This window comes from Lissotriton helveticus, chromosome 8 (genome assembly GCF_964261635.1).
Source record: "Lissotriton helveticus chromosome 8, aLisHel1.1, whole genome shotgun sequence".
Lineage (NCBI taxonomy): Eukaryota > Metazoa > Chordata > Amphibia > Caudata > Salamandridae > Lissotriton > Lissotriton helveticus.
Genome location: NC_136069.1, coordinates 1,312,179,217 through 1,312,197,888, shown reverse-complemented (window position 1 = coordinate 1,312,197,888; position 18,672 = coordinate 1,312,179,217). Strand labels below are relative to the sequence as shown.

Sequence of the window (18,672 nt, the reverse complement as noted above, 5' to 3'; positions counted from 1 at the left end):
TCCAGGTTACAGCTGAAACTTCGGTATAATAGCCTGAATATTCTGGACTCGCCACTGGGAGGTTAGGTCCGAAACTGCACTGCATCCAATAGAACTCCGATGAAAGGGAGCTTCTGCGAAGGAGTCAGGTGTGACTTTGGTACACAGATAGTGAATGCCAGCCAGTACAGAAGGTATGTCAGTCTGGAGATGGGAGATGACTGTCCGGGGTGAGCCCGCTTTGAACAGCCAATTGTCAAGGTAGGGAAAAACTGGAACCCCATACCACGTAAAAGAGCTGCAACCACCGGCATCACTTGCATTAACACCTGGGGCGATAGTAATGCAGCAGGGAAGCTCGGCAAACTGAAGTGCTTGAGCCCCACCATGAACAACAAGTAACGTCTGTGGACAAGGACAGGGCTGTGGAAATATGCATCCTGCCAGTCCAATACTACCATCCAGTCTTCTAGGTCAAGGGCTGACAGAACTTGTTCGAGTGTGAGCATCCTGAATTTCTCTTTTTTTCAGAAAGAGATTGAGAAGGAGAAGGTCTAGGATAGGATGTAGGCCTACATTCTTCTTCGGCATAGAAAGTAGCAGGAAGTAGCAGGAATAATAACGACGACCCTCTCTATGGCTCTCTTGGCCAAGAAAACCAGAACTTCCTAAAAGAGCAAGGAAAGGTGGTGTTCTGTCAGCCAGTTGTAAGTAGAGTGGCATTGGTGGAGCGGTAGTCACAAAGGGGAGGGAGAAGCCCTTTTGGACGTTTTGAAAAATCCAACCATCAGATGTTACTGACCATCAGTGGTGCAGGTAATGGTGTATCCTGCCCCCTATTGGATGTTCATGATGGTCGGAGGGCTAAGTAAAGGGGTTTGGAGGCTAAGACTGCTGGTGGACTGATCCGACCTCTTACTACCTGCCCCCCTGTCCTCGGCCACAAAAAGGCTATGAAGCCTGTTGGCCGTGAGGGTATGGACGCAGTATTAGATCCCTTCTATGGGGGTGACGAGGGGCCAGAGACAATCCCAAGGAACTATGGTTCTGCTGTCCTTAAAGTGTTGCAGTGCCGAGACCACCTTCTCTTCAAAAAGACCAGAGCCATCTAAGGCCTGTCCATAAGCAAATCTTGGACATTTCAGAAAAGGCAGTGGTTCTTAGCCAGGAATGGCTCAGCAAGGTAACCCATGATGAAAGGCCTCTACCTAGCAAGTCGGTCATGTTCAGTCCACATAGTATGGTGAACTTTGCTGCGTCTCTCCAATCCACAATAGCCTGGGAGAGTATGGGTCGGGCTTCCTCAGAGACCATAGGCATCACTTATGAAACTAAATCCCAGATTGGGTACGTGGTGTTCACTGACAGCAGTGCAATGCTGGCTGAAGAGAACATTCTCTTGCCCAAGATATCCAGCCTCTCGGAACTCTATCGGGTGGAATGGTAGGGAACGCACTGGGTTTGATCCTAGAAGTGTAGACTTGGCTCACCAACCTCTCCGGTGCGGGGTACTGGGTAAGGAATCTGGGGCCCCCAGGGGCGGGGTGATGGCAGCGGGCAATTGTCCTATGCACAGGAACCCCTGTGCAGGGCTTGGATCAGGCTCCAAGTAGGACAATGGTAAGGGCTTCATTAAATGGGAATAGGGGTTCAAAAGGGGTGACTCCTGACTGAAGTACTTCCGTTAGGACGTTTGTCTTGACTGCCACTGTGAGCAGCTGAAGCTGCAAGACTTCAGCTGTCCTACACACCATCACAGCAAAAGAAACCCCCTCCTTCCTAGCCACAGGAGGAAAGACCAGGCCAATGTCAGGTGCAGTGTTGACATTTTTTGCCAGTTCCTCATACTCGTCGTCCTCATTCCCATCTCCCATACGTCTCCCTCTCTAGGTCTATCAAATGTAAAAGGCACAGGCTCCAATCAGAAGAGCATGGTTTCAGTTGCCACAGAACTTGGGCTCCGCAATAGTGCAAGGCCTGGAGTGCAGACATTCCCAAGTCTCGTCAGAAGACTTCGACAAACATGACGTAGTCTATGAATGGTTCTTGTGGTAGTGGAATGAACCAGACTATGACGACTTAAGAGTGATGAATAATCACCAGGCGCATCTCTGTGAACAGTCCTGGGACTTTCTGTGCAAATGAGATCTTGAGTGTCAGTCGTCTGACGTTGGGTGGCGAAGAGCTTGAGGAATCACTCCCTCAGTGACTTTGGGTGCATGGTGCGGCAGGTTTTGAAGTCATCGTACCTTTAGACATCTGCCTATGATGGGCAGCACATGGTGTGAAACCAGCCAGTTTCTTAGGGGAATTCCTGTCACACCAGGAGAAAAAAATCTATCAAAAACTGTCAGCAAAAAGCCTAGAATAAATCCAGTCCAAAAATTACGGAGGGTAGCTCTGACCAGATCAAGACTATCTGGCGTAGAAAGAAAAGAACAGACGTCAGTGCGCCAGGTTGGAGCCTATATACGTATTGTGTATGTCACTTCTGGTGTAGATGACGCCACCTATCAGTGTGCAGGGGTACTGTTCAAAAACATCTAGACCCAGTCTGACGCCTGGGTATTATTCTAAGGTTAAGAATCTGCAGCTAGAAATCTTCATCACATGCATAAAATAATCCACCTTGATAAAGTCCTCTTTTGAATTGACGTTTCTTTTCTCTTACCTAAGTAGTCTATAAGAGCTTATCGTCAACACAGAAGTCTATTGTTCGATTTATGTAAAAACTAACTGCTATTTTTGGTTCTAGCTTATATAGCCTCTCTTTCTCCATGGAAGGGTAATGGACTGACCTACCAGAAACAGGGTGACAAACCTTAGGTAGAAAAGCATCTCCGGTCCATAGAACCAGTGCATGCAACTCAGATGTCTTTCACTACAGTAATAGCTAACAAGAACAAGTTACTTACCTTTGTTAACACCTTATCTGGTAGAGACAACCTAGCTGCAGATTTCTAACCTTAGAATATTCCCCAAGTGTCACATTAGAACCGGAAAATCTTGAGCAGTAACCCTGCGTACCAGTAGGTGGTGTCCAACAGCTCTGCGTTAGCATCGTATGCGTTGAATATTATTTGGGCGGTGCCTATTTAGGCACCACCCCAGGGCACTGAAATCAGGTTGTGACTTTTCCCGCACCACATGCAAGGAGCTAAGCCTGAAGTTTGATGAGCAGTGTGCACATTCTCAGGTCCTACAAGGGCCTTTTTTAGTCGAATGGGTCTAGTTCGCAGAAAGGGGAGGATGGGAGTGGTGGTAATTATTCTGCAGCTAGAGTGTCTAACAGATAAGGTATTAGAAAAGGTAAGCAACTTGTTTTCATAAAGACTTCTAGCTGCAGGTTCTTTACCTCAGCATAGATACCGAAGCAATGTGGGTCAGTAAACTGGCTCAGACCAAAAATGTGCTGGAGGAATGAACAGGTGAAATGCTAATCACAACGGATCGGACTGTTGAAGTAGTAGTGTATGGTAACATGGGTAAATATACCCACGTAGCAGCCCGACAGATAACCAAGACAGATTCTGCGAGCTAACACATTAGGCACAGCCTTGGCTCAGGAGGAATGAGCATGCAATGCCTCCGGAAGGTGCTTCCTGGCTAATACGTAGCAGACCTTAAAGCACAGTGTTATACATCTGGAGATGGTCTGTTGCTGCACTGCTTTCCTGGTTTTTCTTGGTATGGTCTATTCAGGACAATGACAGTCCAGGCGGTGGAAAGCCTCTTCCTCCTTGGAGGAATAAGGTGGAGCACAGAAGGTCTGCAGCGTGATGGTTTGGCCGATTAGAATGGGTGTTACAACACTTAACAGAAAGGAGGGACAGATTAGGAAAACCAGTTTGTCCGGGAAGAAGCTGGTATATGGAGGGGGGACAGAAAGACTACAACTCGCAAACACTGATGGCCTAGGTGATGGCCAGCAGGATAAGTGTTTTTAATGTCTAATGTCTGAGGACAGGTATGCATGGGTTGAAATAGATAACACATCCAAAAATGTCAGACCCAAATAAAGATCTCATTGGAGCATAACCAAAGGCTTCGGAGGAAACATATGCGTCAGAACTTTCAGAAAACGATTCACAAAAGGTTATTTAAACAGGGAGGTTTGATCCAGCAACTGCAAAAATGCTCAGATGGCCTAAAGATACCCCTTAACTGTGCCTAGATCAAGACCTTGCGAAGCTAAGGACAAACCAAACACCATATAGGATATGGGTGGTCAATATTTTTCTCAGCACACCATTCACCAAACTTGTCCAAATATGGCAAGTGCAGAGTTTTTGTTCATGAACGACTGTCTGCTAAGATGACGTCATAGACCTCGAGAGGAAGGCCAAAGACCCTCAACTGTCCACACTCAATTCCATGCATGAAGGTGATGTGTGCACAGGTTTGGGTTGCAGGACCTTGACCTGTTGCTGCTACAATAGGCCTCCCAAAGGGCAGTCTTATTGGAGGCCAGATGCACAGGAGTTCTAGACACCATAGTCCACTCACCCAATCCGGAGCCAGTAGGATGACTTGGGCCCGGTCGGTTCTGATCTTCTTGAGAACTTGTAGGAGGAAAGGTATCGGAGGAAAGGTGTATAGGAGTCCCATATTCCAATCTAGTCGAAATGCATCTACGAGCAAGAGCAGCGTTGGAAACTCAAGCACACAGAAGTGCTGGCATTGCACTCTCTTGGCAGAGGCAAATAGATCTAGCTGGGTTCTCCCCAGTCCTGAAAGAGACCTGGAGACACCTCCAGGTGCAGATGCAATCTGTGGTGCGTGAGGCACAGACTGTTGAGTTGGTTCGCCATGGTGTTCAGAGATTCCATCAGGTGCTGTGTGACCAGGAAAGAGTCCTCATGTTCCAGCTGTTTCCAGAGGCGCAGAGCCTTCCGACACAGCGCTCACGGCGACACTTCCCCAACTGATGCTGTACCACATGGAGATACTGTTGTGCGTTTACACCTGGACCAGCTTCCCTTTAATGGAGGGCAGGGAAGTTTTCAGTGCCAAGCGAACTGCCTTCAGCTCCAGAAGATTGATGTGGAGGAGAGTCTCCATCTGAGAACAGAGCACTCTGACCTCCACCTCTCGCAGATGGCTGCCCCAGCACAGGAGAAATGCATCGGTCACCACTGCCAGCTCTGGGTGGGGAAGAAGGGTCTGCTGTTGACCTATCCATGGCCCTATAAGCACCACTGCAGATCTTTGCATTCTCCCTCCAAACCTGAACAAGGTCAGGGAGATTCCCCTTATGGTGCGCACATTGGGAATTCAAATTCCACTGTAGAGTCTGCATATGCCATCAAGCGTACTTCCCCAAAAGGATTAAGGAGTCCATCAGAGCCAACAGTCTCATAGCCAGTCTCGCCAAAATCCAGAACCAAGGTTGAAACATCCTTCATAGCCTGAATGTCCTAGAATCTCCAGAGGATAGACCCGGAATTGCACTGTGTCTAGAATGGCTCAGATGAAAGGGAGCATCTGAGGAGGAGTAAGGTTTGACTTCGGGATGTTTATAGCAAACCTCAAAACTGAAGGAGGGCGAGCCTGCCCTCAGAAGCCTGTCACAGAGGTAGGCGAGAACTGCATCTCCTGACCTCCACAGATGTGCTGCAACCACCGCCATCACCTTCGTGAACGGAGGGGCACTAGTGGGAGCAAAGCAAACTGGAAATGCTGCTGGCCTACTGTGAATTGCAGGCAAGACGAGAAGCCTGTAGAATGGGGATGTGAAAATAGGCATCTTGCAGGTCCAACAATATCATACAGTCTCCAGGGTCCAACGCAGATAGTACCTGAGCCAGCGTTAACATTTTGAATTTCCCCTTCCACAAAAAGGCGCTGAGGGCACAGATCTAAGAAAGAGCAGAGGCCTCCATCTTTCATGAGCACCATATAGTATCGGGAAAAGCAACTACAACCTACTTCAGATGCCGGCACACTCTCCATGGCTCCTCTGGCCAAAAGAGCCTGCCCTTCCTGACTCAACAAGGAGAGGTTGTCATATGTCATTCAAACTGAGGACGGTTGCAGGGCCAGCAGGGTTTCTATGAAAGGGAAGGCATAACTCTGCAGAACAAGTTGGTGTTGTCCAAAGGTATGCCACTAACAGGCTGCCCGTGTTGCTGCAATGGTATAATTAAAGAAGCATGGAGGATGTGGCTGCCAGGAGGTGGAGGACTGGGTAAATCTCTGGTCTTGGATCCCACAGGACTTGTGGGAACTGCGCCCATGGCTACAAAAGGATGCAGTAGTCTGCGGGCTGGCTGGAAAAGGACTTGGCTTGTAGTCCCTACCAAAGTAATGTAATGAGCGAAAGGAAGAGTGCGGATGGCGAGGGACCATGGTGAGTCCCAACGACCAGGCGGCGGCCCTACTCTCTTTGAGGAGCTTAAGCTTCGAAGTACCATCGAAGGGCATGTCCATAAGGGACGCCTGGACATTCCCCAACCAAGTCAGTTGATCTCTGCCAGGCATGGCAATGGAGTGGCACTGATGAAGCAATGGCCCGGTCTAGTGAGTCTATTGTGTTCAGTCCGCATCATATTCAGAACTTTGATGCGTCCCTGCCTTCGGCAACAGCCTGGGTCAGGAGGCTTGGTCTCTTTCAAGATCATGAGCAGCACCTGCGCTATCGAGTCCCTCAATTCCCTATTGGTTGGAGTCTAAGGGAACGCACAAGGATCCACCTTTGAGTATGAGGCCTGCACCACTAGGCACTAACAAGTGGGATGCTAGATGAGGAAAGGTATGTCCCCCAGGTGGATTCTAATAGTCCTGTGCATGGAAGAGCCCGTGCAGTGCTAGGACAAAGCCCAGAGCAGGACATCGGAGATGGCTTCATTGAAGTTCAGAAGTTCTGTGTGCAACACCCCGGGTTAAAGCACCTCCGTCAAGATATTGGTCTGGACTTCAACTGAGGGTAGCATGAGGTTGAGGGCCTCAACCTCCCTTTACACCATCATAGCAAAGAAGGCCCCTTCCTCCATGGCCACACCAGGAGGCGAGATCAGTCCAGTGTCTGGTGAGGTGTCCAGACTACTGGCATCAGCCATGTCCTCATACCAGTTATCTGTGGCAAAAAGTACTTCAAGGGGATTAGGGTAACAACAGGGATCCTCAGACTCACCCCAGTCATGCTCCCCACAGGACCCATCAAAGAAAGAAGGCACAGCCTCTGACCTAGATGGTTTGTTGAGCGAAGCCAATCCATTTCTGTATCAGAGTCGGAAATTACTATGGGTTAGGGTCACGTGACCTAATCCCGGCAAAGTCAGTCTGGATCCTGGGACGAATCCAGAGGGCCCGACTGGCCCAGAGAGTAAACCCAAAGGCATAAACCCAGTCGGGACACCTCCCGTACCCATGAGGCACGAAGATGCTCCAGAGGAGTATGGTCAAGCAAATATGAGGTGCATGGCCTCAGAAAACTTTTTGCGTTGGGTGAGAATCACAGCAGCTCTGGCAAATTCAGGGAGGGGTAAAGCAGACCCCGGCTCTATGGGCTGAGTGAGGGAGCAGGGCCTAAACATGTGGCATTGTTCTCAAGCCTTGTCAGTGAACTTGGACCAACACAGTGAAGTTGAAGAGTGCTTCGAATACTTGGGATTCTTGTGGGACTTACCAGACAACCATGAATGGAAACAACTCCAAGAGTGGGGCTGGAACATTCCACGTGACCAGGATCTGGAGAGGTGTGGGGTCACCTGAAGTCGAGCTGCCAGAAGCTTCATCGCCTGCCCCCGAAACACTTTAGGATTTATAGAGCTGCAGTCAGAACATACACTAGAGTCATGGTCCAGCTTCAGGCACCACAAACCAACCAGGTGGGGCTCCATCACACTCATTTGTCTATGGCAGGCTCCACAGTGTTTAAAACCCACAGTGTTTATTAGGGACAACCCTAAGTACAGTGGGAGCAAAACTGCTCGATAAAATGTTTTATAAAAAGTGGTAGCTCGTCCGGATCCACGCTGAAAAGAAGTGAAGTCAAAGCACTGGGAAGGCGCCTGTATAGGCACAACAATCAATCAATCAATCATGACATTTGTAAAGCGTGCTACTCACCCAGAGGGGTCTCAAGGCGCTGGGGGAGGGGGTACTTTACTGCTCGAAAAGCCAGGTCTTGAGTTGCTTCCTGAAGGAGAAATGGTCCTGGGTTACCCGGAGCTGGATGGGGAGGGTGTTCCATGTCTTGGCTGCCAGGTAGGAGAAGGATCTTCCTCCGGTGGTGGCTCTGCGGATGCGTGGAACGGCGGCGAGGGCGAGGCTGGTTGATCGTAGCTGGCGGGTGGGAGTGTAGAAGGTCAGGCGGTTGTTGAGGTACTTGGGGCCCAGGTCGTGGAGGGCCTTGTGTGTGTTGGTGAGGAGTCTGAAGGTGATCCTCTTGCTGACGGGGAGCCAGTGTAGGTCTCTCAGGTGGCCGGAGTTGTGGCTGTGTCGGGGGATGTCCAGGATGATTTGTGCGGAGGCGTTCTGGATACGTTGGAGTCTTTTCTGAAGTTTGGCTGTGGTTCCGGCGTAGAGGGTGTTTCCGTAGTCCAGTCGGCTGGTGACGAGTGCCTGGGTGACCGTCTTCCTGGTTTCGGTGGGGATCCACCGGAAGATCTTGCGGAGCATGCGCAGGGTGTTGAAGCACGATGATGAGACGGCGTTGACTTGTCTGGTCATCGAGAGGGAGGAGTCCAGGATGAAGCCCAGGTTACGTGCGTGGTCCGTTGGCTTGGGAGTGGTGCCCAGGGCAGGGGGCCACCAGGAGTCGTGCCAGGCGGAGGGTGATGATCCCAGGATGAGGACTTCCGTCTTGTCTGAGTTCAGTTTCAGGCGGCTGTTCTTAATCCACTCAGCGACGTCTTTCATCCCTTCGTGTAGGCTGGTTCTGGCGGTGGCGGGGTCGTTGGTGAGGGAGAGGATCAGCTGGGTGTCGTCGGCATAGGAGATAATGTTGAGGTTGTGTTGGCGTGCGATGGCTACGAGGGGGCTCATGTAGACGTTGAAGAGGGTTGGGCTGAGTGATGATCCTTGTGGTACGCCGCAGATGACTTCAGTGGCCTCGGATCTGAATGGGGGAGGCGGACTCTCTGGGTTCTTCCGGTGAGGAACGAGGTGATCCACTCCAGTGCCCTGTCTTGGATTCCGATGTTGCTGAGGCGCTGCACTAGGGTGCGGTGGCAGACAGTGTCGAACGCTGCGGAGAGGTCCATGAGGATAAGGGCCGCTGTTTCCCCGTTGGCGAGCAGGGATCTGATGTAGTCAGTGGCTGCTATGAGGGCGGTCTCGGTGCTGTGGTTGGCTCGGAGCCCGGACTGCGAGTGGTCAAGGGATCCGTTCGTCTCGAGGAAGGCGGCAAGCTGTCTGTTGACGGTCTTCTCGATGACTTTGGCGGGAAAAGGGAGGAGCAATATGGGGCGGAAGTTTTGAGGTCGGTGGGGTCCGCTGTTGGTTTCTTCAGGAGGGCGCTGAGCTCGGCGTGCTTCCAGCTCTCCAGGAAGGTGGCGGTGTTGAAGGAGGTTTTGATGATGTCCCGGAGGCGGGGTGCGATGATGGAATCGGCCTTGTTGAAGACGTGGTGGGGGCAGGGGTCGGTTGGTGATCCGGAGTGGATGGTGTTCATTGTGCGGGTGGTGTCTTCGGTGCTGACTGGGGTCCAGGCGCAGAGAGTGGTGGTGGGGACGTAGGTTCGGAGGTAGGGTGCGTGGTCTGTGTGCCGAAGCTGTTGTGTTTGTCGGCGATCTTGCTGTGGAAGAAGGAGGCGAGTGAGTCGCAGAGGTCTTGCGAGGGAGTGATGGCGTTGTTTCCGGCGCTGGGGTTGGAGAGCTCTTTGACTATGCTGAAGAGTTCCTTGCTGTTGTGGGTGTTGTTGTTCAGTCGTTCTTTGAATGCTGTCTTCTTGGTGGTGCGGATCAGCTGGTGGTGTCTGCGGGTGGCGTGCTTGAGGGCAGTCATGTTGTCTGTGTTCTGGTTGTTGCGCCAGGCTTTCTCGAGGGTGCGGCAGTTCTTCTTGGAGTTCTTGAGTTCATCGGTGAACCAAGAGGCTTTCTTGCTGCCGGGTCTGCTGGGAGGGGTCCTCAGTGGTGCGAGGTTGTCTGCGCAGTTGGTGATCTACTGTGTGAGGTTGCTGGCTGCCTCGTTGGGGTCCGCCGTTGTGCTGGCGGGCGGGTTCTGGCTGAGGGAGGTAGTGAGCTGGTCGGCGGTGATCTTGTTCCAGCTCCTGCGAGGTGCCTGTTGCGGGTGGTGGTGGGTCGTGGTTATTCTGAAGCTGAAGTGGACGCAGCTGTGGTCAGTCCAATGAAGTCCGGTGGAGTGGCTGAAGGAGATGTATTTGCTGGAGGAGAAGACTGGGTAGTGTTACTAAAAACAAGGAACCTCCAAAAGAAGTAGCAACTCAAAATTAGAAACAGCAGGGTACGGACGCAAGTGTCTACAACAGATGTTCAACTTGCACTTTTCAATGTGGAGCATATAATCTTAATAGCTTTAAAGCACTTAAAGTAAAATCAAATGCCACCAAAGCCAGAAAATCAAAGGACAGAAAGGACTCAACAATATATGGAGAAAAATAACCAAAGGCAGCAGGGAAATGTGGCACTGTGAATCTACACCATGGCAGTCCTCGGGATTTTTAAGACTTTGCTTCAAGCTGCATGTCTCCATTTTTCTTTTAATAAATGTCTCTAAAGTAGTAACGCTGCACAATAGCAGGGAAGCTATTCATGTATAATTATGAGGTTTAGCAATAGGTTATAGAGCATGGCAGAGTCACTGATGCCTAATTTCTTGGCATTACTTCCCATTGGCAAGGGGAGGGTTGATGGTATGTGAAGGAATTGATTTACCATATGTCGTCCTAGCACTTCGAAATGTCAACCTGCTGAATTAAAATCAATAGAAATAGGTGCTATCAAAGAAAACCTGTGTATTAAACATAACTTACTTGCTGTGACAGTGTAATAGCAAGTCAATGATGAAAGTCTGCCATGCTTTTTCTTTACTAAGTGCATCAAGTGCTGTTGGAATCAAAGCAAAACAAAGAGTCATTGCCTCCAATGCTTCACAACAAACTTGTTCATCATCTAGGTCTGGTTCATTTCCTGCATTTGCCTGTAAAATAGGAATTAAACATAATCAGATATTACATAAAAGCAAACTTCACACTGTATATAAGGTGCCCCTTTTTACCCAAAACGAACCTGACAATTATATTTTATAGTGTTAAGGTACAGTTATCTACAGTTTATAACACAAGGTTATTGATGACAGGTAGTTGTTAATCCTTTCACGCCAAAGAGCATAAAAAGCTATTAAAAAACATGGGTACACAAGGACCATCATATATTATTACCCATGGAACAATAAAATGTACACATGTCAATGGTCAACAGTGTCCGAAACACAGAATTCATGTCCTGAAGAATACCGAAGAATGAAGAAACAATTAAGCACAAGGAGCTGTGATCAGAAGGTTTAGGAAGAGCTGTCAGCAATGTGATGTAATTGCAAAACAGTTTCCATTAAATGTATTGGGAAAAATAGACAAAAACAGATGTGCCAAAAATGTTGTCTACTGAAAAAATATGATGGAAAAAGGGTTCAGGGATTAGTTAAGGAAATTTAGGGTTCAGGGAAGGTAGCATGAAGGGGAAGTTCAGGGCTATAAGGGTTAATGTATGGGAGGCGTTAAGGGATTATTATTGTACAATTAGATAATTTAAAGAATGTATGTAGTAAAAACAACTTAGAATTCTATATTTTCATAACTTTCATTGGTAATAATGAAGGGAACATCATTACCTCGACAATTTCAGCTATAATGTAGTCAACATTTCTTTTTTCTTTATAAATAATCTTTGTTTTATTTACCATGGGTAGCACCCCACCCTTCCCCCTCCCTCCACCCCCCTCAGAAAGGTAAAAATCAGTACATAATTCATCAGGTGCAATAGTAACGGCAGCAATCTTAAAACAAAACGGTGGGTTTCCCAAAAGTATTCATTTGGGTAAAATCCTTAGTGTCTCTGTTCTATTGGTATCCATAAAGATAAATGTGATTTTCGTAGAGTTACAAATGCATATTCCTTGGTTACTAAAACCAGTCCAAACAACATGACGATAAAAAACATGCATAGTCTCCACCCAGTCCCGCGATCCCCTTGCATCCATTTGATCAGAGGATCCCAGATTTTCATGCCCTTTTTGCGTGCACAATGCCCTTTTCTTTTATATATGGCTACCTCCCGCCTACAAGTTGTCAATAATCTAGCAAGCCCTTGTTGAAAATCCGGTGGTCTTGAATCTAACCAAGCCAAGGCGATACAGATCCTTAAGACAGCCATAGCCAAAAAGACCAATCCCTGTCCATTCCCTACTCGGCTTGTTCCTGCTGTACCTAATATTATTTCTTCTACTGATACTTCTATTTTTGTTCTTAACACTTCTGATAAAAAAAATCTGAAATATCCGTAATTAACTTTTGCAATACGTTACAGAATGCGAACTTATGAACAATGTGAGCTTCATGAAGTGCACAGCGTGGACATACAGTTCCTTTTCCTGACCCCCTACATGGCTATCTTATAGGGTTGTATAGTACAACAAGAAGGAAAATGCTACTTACCAGTATGCATCTGTTCTTGGCATGTAGGGCTTCTGACATTCATATCGTAGCATAGATCGCCGCCTAGTGTTGGGTCTGGATGTTTGCACCTTGTTGTCTTGGAAGAGTCTTCAAAGTATCACAAGATAGGTGACTCCTCCCCTGGACTACAGTGCGCATGGGCATCTTCTCCGTCCTCAGATTGTTTTTCGCCATTGTGGCAAAGATGGAGTATAGTAAAGTAAGAGATGGCCATGTAAATGTATGTAAAGAAGATAACCATGCAGCTGTGACAGGCACCGGGGAGGAGGGTGGGTGATATGGATGTCAGCAGCCCTACATGCCAAGAACAGATGCATAATGGTAAGTAGCATTTTCTGTTCGAGGTATGTGGGCTGCTGAATTCATATCTTAGCATAGACTGTATAGCAGTTTCTCCTCTAGCGGTGGTTGCCTGTATCAGCTGCAGTGGTTTGAAATAGAGTTTTAAGGACAGCCTGGCCTACAGCAGCTTGTTGTTCGGCTTGCACGTCAACACAGTAGTGTTTAGTGAAAGCGTGTATGGTAGACCATGTAGCTGCCCTACATATGTCTTCTAAGGGAATATTTCCTAGGAAAGCCATGGATGCCCCCATTTTACGCGTTGAGTGTGCTTTAGGGGAACTGTTAAAGTGCGCTTTGCTTTTGATAGCATATTTGAATGCATTTAACTATCCATCTGGCTATTCCTGCTTTGGAGATGGGATTGCCCTTATGTTGTGGTGAAAAAGCGACAAATAGTTGCTTTGTCTTCCTGAATGATTTTGTTCTGTCAACGTAATATAATAGAGCTCTTCTAACGTCTTGTGTGTGTAGGGCTCTTTCAGCTACAGATTGCAGGTTTTGAAAGAAAACTGGCAATTCTATGGACTGATTGATGTGGAAAGTGGATATAACTTTTGGCATAAATTTCGGGTTTGTACGCAGCACTACTTTATTGTGGTGAATTTGCATAAATGGTTCCTGAATGGTTAGTGCCTGTAGCTCACTCACTCGCCTGAGGGAGGTAATAGCAAATAAAAATGCCACCTTCCATGTTAAGAACTGTAGTTCACATGAATGAAGTGGTTCGAAGGGAGGTCCCATGAGTCTGGTAAGTACTATGCTTAAGTTACAGACTGGAGAAGGTGGATGCTTTGGAGGGATAATTCTTTTAAGTCCTTCCATAAAAGCTTTGATAGGTGGGATTCTGAATAGGGACACGTGTTGTCTGTTTTGAAGATATGCTGCTATAGCAGCGAGGTGCAGCCTTATGGATGAGTATGCTAGGTTACATCTCTGAAGGTGTAGCAAGTAACAGATTACATTTTGGATGGAGGAATCCAATGGATTGATTTGATTATTATTACAGTAAATAACAAATCTTTTCCATTTAGCTGCGTAACATGCTGTGGTAGTGGGACGCCTTGCTTCTTTGATAATGTTCATACAATCTGGAGGCAAGTTAAGATATCCGAATTCTAAGATTTCAGGAGCCAGATCGCTAGGTTCGTCTGATTGGGATATGGGTGCCTGATTTCTCCATGGTTCTGCGTTAGCAGTTATGGCGAGAAGCACAGTCTTTGGTGAGGAACTACTGAGAGTTCTAGGAGCATTGTGTACCATGACTGTCTTGCCTATGTGGGAGCAACCAGGATCATTGCAAGTGACTGTTGCCTTAGCTTGCGTGCTACTAAACGAATCATTGGGGTTGGTGGAAAAGTGTACGGAAATCTGCCTGACCAGTTCATCCATATCGCATTGCCTTGTGACAACGGGTGTGGGAACCTGGCGGCGAAGAACGGGCATTTTGAGTTTTCGTTTGTGGCAAACAGATCTATGTCTGGATGTCCACACTTTTGGAAGAATGGTTGGAGAACTTTAGGATGAATCTCCCATTTGTGTATTTGCTGACTGTGTCGGCTTAGTAGGTCTGCTATCTGGTTGTCTGTCCCTGGGAGGTGTTCTGCCAGGAGATAAATGTTTTGAGGAATCGCCCACTTCCACATGCTCTGTGCTAGGTGAGATAGTTGCAGAGAGTGGGTGCCCCCCTGTTTCTGGATGTAGTACATGGCTGTCATGTTGTCCGTCCGGATCAACACAGTCTTGTTGCGCAAATATTTCTGAAAAGCTCTCATTGCCAGGAATATTGCCAGTAACTCTAAGTGGTTTATATGTAGTCTTTTGTTTGACTGTCAAGAGACCTTGGACTGTATATTGAAGGAGATGGGCTCCCCAACCGGTCAGTGATGCGTCCGCTGTTAGTACTACCTGTGGAACAAGCTCTTGGAACAGTCGCCCCATGGAAAAGTTTTGTGGGTACCAGCACTGCAGAGAGCGGTAAGTGCGACTGTCTACCAACACTAGGTCTTTTAGTTGTCCTTGAGCTTGGTTCCACTGGCGTGCTAGGCATTCCTGTAAGGCGCGCATTTGAAGCAGAGTATGAGGGACGATGAATATGCAGGAGGCCATCATGCCTATAAGCTGCATGAAAACTCGAGCTGGCAGGGAGTGTTGTGGCTGAAATTTTTCAATGAGAGATTGTATGTTCGCTATCCTGGCTGGATTTGGATATGCCTTTGCTACGGAGGTGTCTATTGTTGCTCCCAGATATTGCTGTATGTGGGAGGGTTGTAGGTGTGATTTTGGGTAATTTATTAAAAATCCTAGATTGTGCAGTAGCTGGATCGTCTGTGAGGTATGGCTGGCACACTGTACGTACGAATTGGCTTTTATGAGCAAATCGTCGAGGTAGGGGAACACATGGATGTGTTGCCTTCTGAGGTGTGCTGCCACTACTGCTAGAAAAGGGTGGTGATGGACGGAGCATCTGAACCAATCAAACATTCACACCCAGGTCAGACTGATTTTCATATGGCCAGGTCTGAACTGGGGTGGCAGAGTGGGCTAAACAACGGTGATGGATTAAACCCAGATCTGTTGACTGGGTGTGAGTGTTTGATTGGTTCAGATGCTCCGTCCATCACAACCCCCTTTTGTGCCACTACTGCTAGGCATTTTGTAAACACCCTTGGTGCTGTGGTTACCCCAAAAGTGAGGACTTTGAATTGATAGTGCTGACATTCTATTGTGAACCTGAGGTATTTCCTGTGAGCTGGATGTATGGGTATGTGAAAGTATGCATCCTTTGAGGTCTAATGTTGCTAGGAAGTCGCCTTGCTGGAGTAGTGGGAGTACCTGTTGTAGAGTGTGTAGGAAGGTGGATACCTGACTATGGTTACCCCAAATTTTTTGCCTTGTGTTTAGCTGGTTTTCGACTTAGTTGGCCTGGGATCCTGCTATTCAGGGCCCCAGGCTATCTGCTCTCACCGTAAAATGGACTCCATGTACTCTAGGTACATCTCCAATTGGATATTGGGTCACCTTATGAGCCCCTGTATAGTGTACTATAGGTACCCAGGGCATAGGTGCATCCAAGGCCTACCAGGGGCTGCAGCATATATTATGCCACCCCTGGCTGGCCACCTAAATTGACACAACTGGCTGATCACTCAGCTGGGGCAAGGTTGTGTAATCACCCTTGCTTAGGTATAGTATCCCTATACCTACCTTGTATAGGGACACATAATAACCTATAAGTCACTCCTATGGCAGGCCTTAACAAACCTGGAGGCAGAGTGCTTGGTTATGTGTGAGTAGGTGCTCTAGCATGAGCTGAGCATGTCTGCAGCTTTCGGAACCATGTCCTTATAGCTGTTCTATGATATTGCCATACCATATACTCTTAAGTGCATTATAATCCACGCGGTTGAATGCTAACTTTGGTTTGGCTTTATCTAAACATGTCATGTAAGGTGTCACACGCTTTGGAATACTACCCCCTAGCCAATTCTGGCGACGGGGGTAGCATTCCACTCTTCTAGAGGGAGAGGACATGTTGTTGCTGACTATCCCGGTTAAAGTTAACCAGAGCCCCAGCATCCCAAAATGGATGCTGCTGCCACAGAAACAAGTCTGACCTCCTGCTGCTGGGAGTCCTTCCAGTCAGGGAGGCCTGGACAATAGGTTTCCTGCCTGGAGAGGTGCGAGCACCAGCTGTGAGGAATACGGCAACCCGACCCAACCCAAGATGGCCGCCAGACAGGTCGACACCGGAAGCAAGGTCGGCATCCTAGGTGCGCGAGCACCAACAACCATGGCTCCATCCGGCCCGGGGATTCAAATGGCCGGCTACGCAGGGAAGGAGGTGTGTACGCCGGAGCAAACATCCCAGGACCAGGACCCAGAAGCTGAGAACGAGAACGGAGCAGAGGACGTCGAGAAGACGGCGAATCACCCGGAGGAAGAGGAGGACCTGGAGAAGACCCCGGAGGAGGAGGCAGACAGAGTCCAAGAGAATCCCGACAACGCGAGCGAGACCGGCCCCCTGAGGGAACCAGAGGAGGCGGGATCGCACTGAGCCACGGTCACCTGGGACCGTGGCAAAAGGCAAGTGACGGGCGAGACTAGGTTTTCCATTAAGAGGTGGTGGGCGAATCGTCTGAGCACTGCACCATGCTGAAAGCACTTTTACCCCCTCCCTCACTTAGGCACCTCACTGATAGGGACCGGTGTGGGAAGGGCACGTCTCCCCTATCCTTCAATCATTGTACAGAAACCCTGACACGTGTTTGTTTTCCTTTTCCCTCTGCTCTCCTGGAGGCCGGTTAAGGACCACCCCGACGTGAAGCAACGCGGTACAAGAGACTCCTGAGAAATACCGGCGCGGGGGCTACCCGGACTATCACTACCGTCTGTTCTGATCCCTACGAGAGACATTATTCTCGGACCCCTACCCAGTTTGGTTGTTTATGAGATTGTTTTCAATTGGTATCCGGACAATCCAAGACACAGACCCTCCAGTCGGTAACTGGGAGACTACCCAGTGTATGGAGAAACCCGAGCATTTACCCCAAAAAAGATTGAATAAAGCATTCAAACCTTACCCTACGACTCGCTCTTACCTTCATACCACCAGGGAGCGGGCGGAGTTCCCCACAGTGGTGTCAGAAGTGGGATTTCGACTGCTGTTTTGCAGTCGGACCCCACAAACATGCAGAATATAGTCACTCAATTAGCGGAGGGGCAGTGTCATTTGCAACTGATGGCGGAGGAGCAAGGGAAGCAAGCCCAGAAGGAAAGAGAGGAGCTACACACAGCCCTCCGGGACCAGGCTGCTCTTCTGGTCAATAACCAACAGGTGCAAGACACGGCCATATTGAGACTGTCGGATGTCGTAGCTAACACTAGGGTTCATCCCAACGTGCCCAGTGCCGTTCTACAGAAATACCATACAGGCGATGACCCTGATTTTTTCTTTGTGAACTTTGAGAGGGTGGCCACCACTGCCGCCTGGCCTCCCGAGCGTTGGGGTCAATATGTCGCCCCCTTGTTATCGGGAGAGCTACATGCAGCCTACCAGGCCGCTAATCCTGATGGGAACACCCCCTATACAGACATAAAAAGAACGATCCTGGAGAGAGTAGGATATGACACAGACTATTATAGAACACGGTTTCGAAAGGAAAGGTGGTTAACAGGCGACAACCCTAGGACTCTTTATTATCGGGTGCGGGACCTAGGGTGTCGTTGGCTCCAACCCACCACGTCTGTAGACGAGTTAACCGAGAAAGTGGTCCTGAACCAATATCTAGAAGCTCTACCAGGAAACACCCGGAGCTGGATAGGCCAACACCCTAACGTGTCCGCCACTTTAGCGGTTGCCTTGCCTGTGCCTTCCCTCGCTCTCCGGATTTTCGCCCCTTAGCACATCGCCCCAACACAACTCCTGTCCGTCCCCCTCTACGACCACCACTCCCTCCACTGGATCCCCGACCTACCCCATCCTCAGTCAAACCACCACAGAGGTTTTCCCGAGTAGTTACACTCCATAACCAGGTCTACACCTTCTTCCGAGTGGTTGACTGATGCCCCCTTTGCACGAATCCCCATAGAGCAACCACCCGAGCGAAAAATAAAGAGTAGAAAGGAAAAGAGACAGGAAAGGGTTCTCTTCGCCACACAGAATAGTTCTCCCTCAGTGACTGTTCTTTCCTCCCCAGAACCACCGTCGGGTGCCA

At 48.7% G+C, this 18,672-nt stretch overlaps 1 protein-coding gene across 1 annotated transcript in view; it reads right to left on the bottom strand.

Moving 5' to 3' along the window:
* USP9X (ubiquitin specific peptidase 9 X-linked) overlaps nt 1-18,672 on the bottom strand; it is a 1,542,050-nt gene that overhangs the window by 611,482 nt on the left and 911,896 nt on the right. Inside the window, exon 26 of the mRNA XM_078658291.1 lies at nt 10,916-11,082. Coding sequence (XP_078514417.1) covers nt 10,916-11,082 — 167 coding nt within the window. The remainder of the gene's footprint in view (nt 1-10,915; nt 11,083-18,672) is intronic.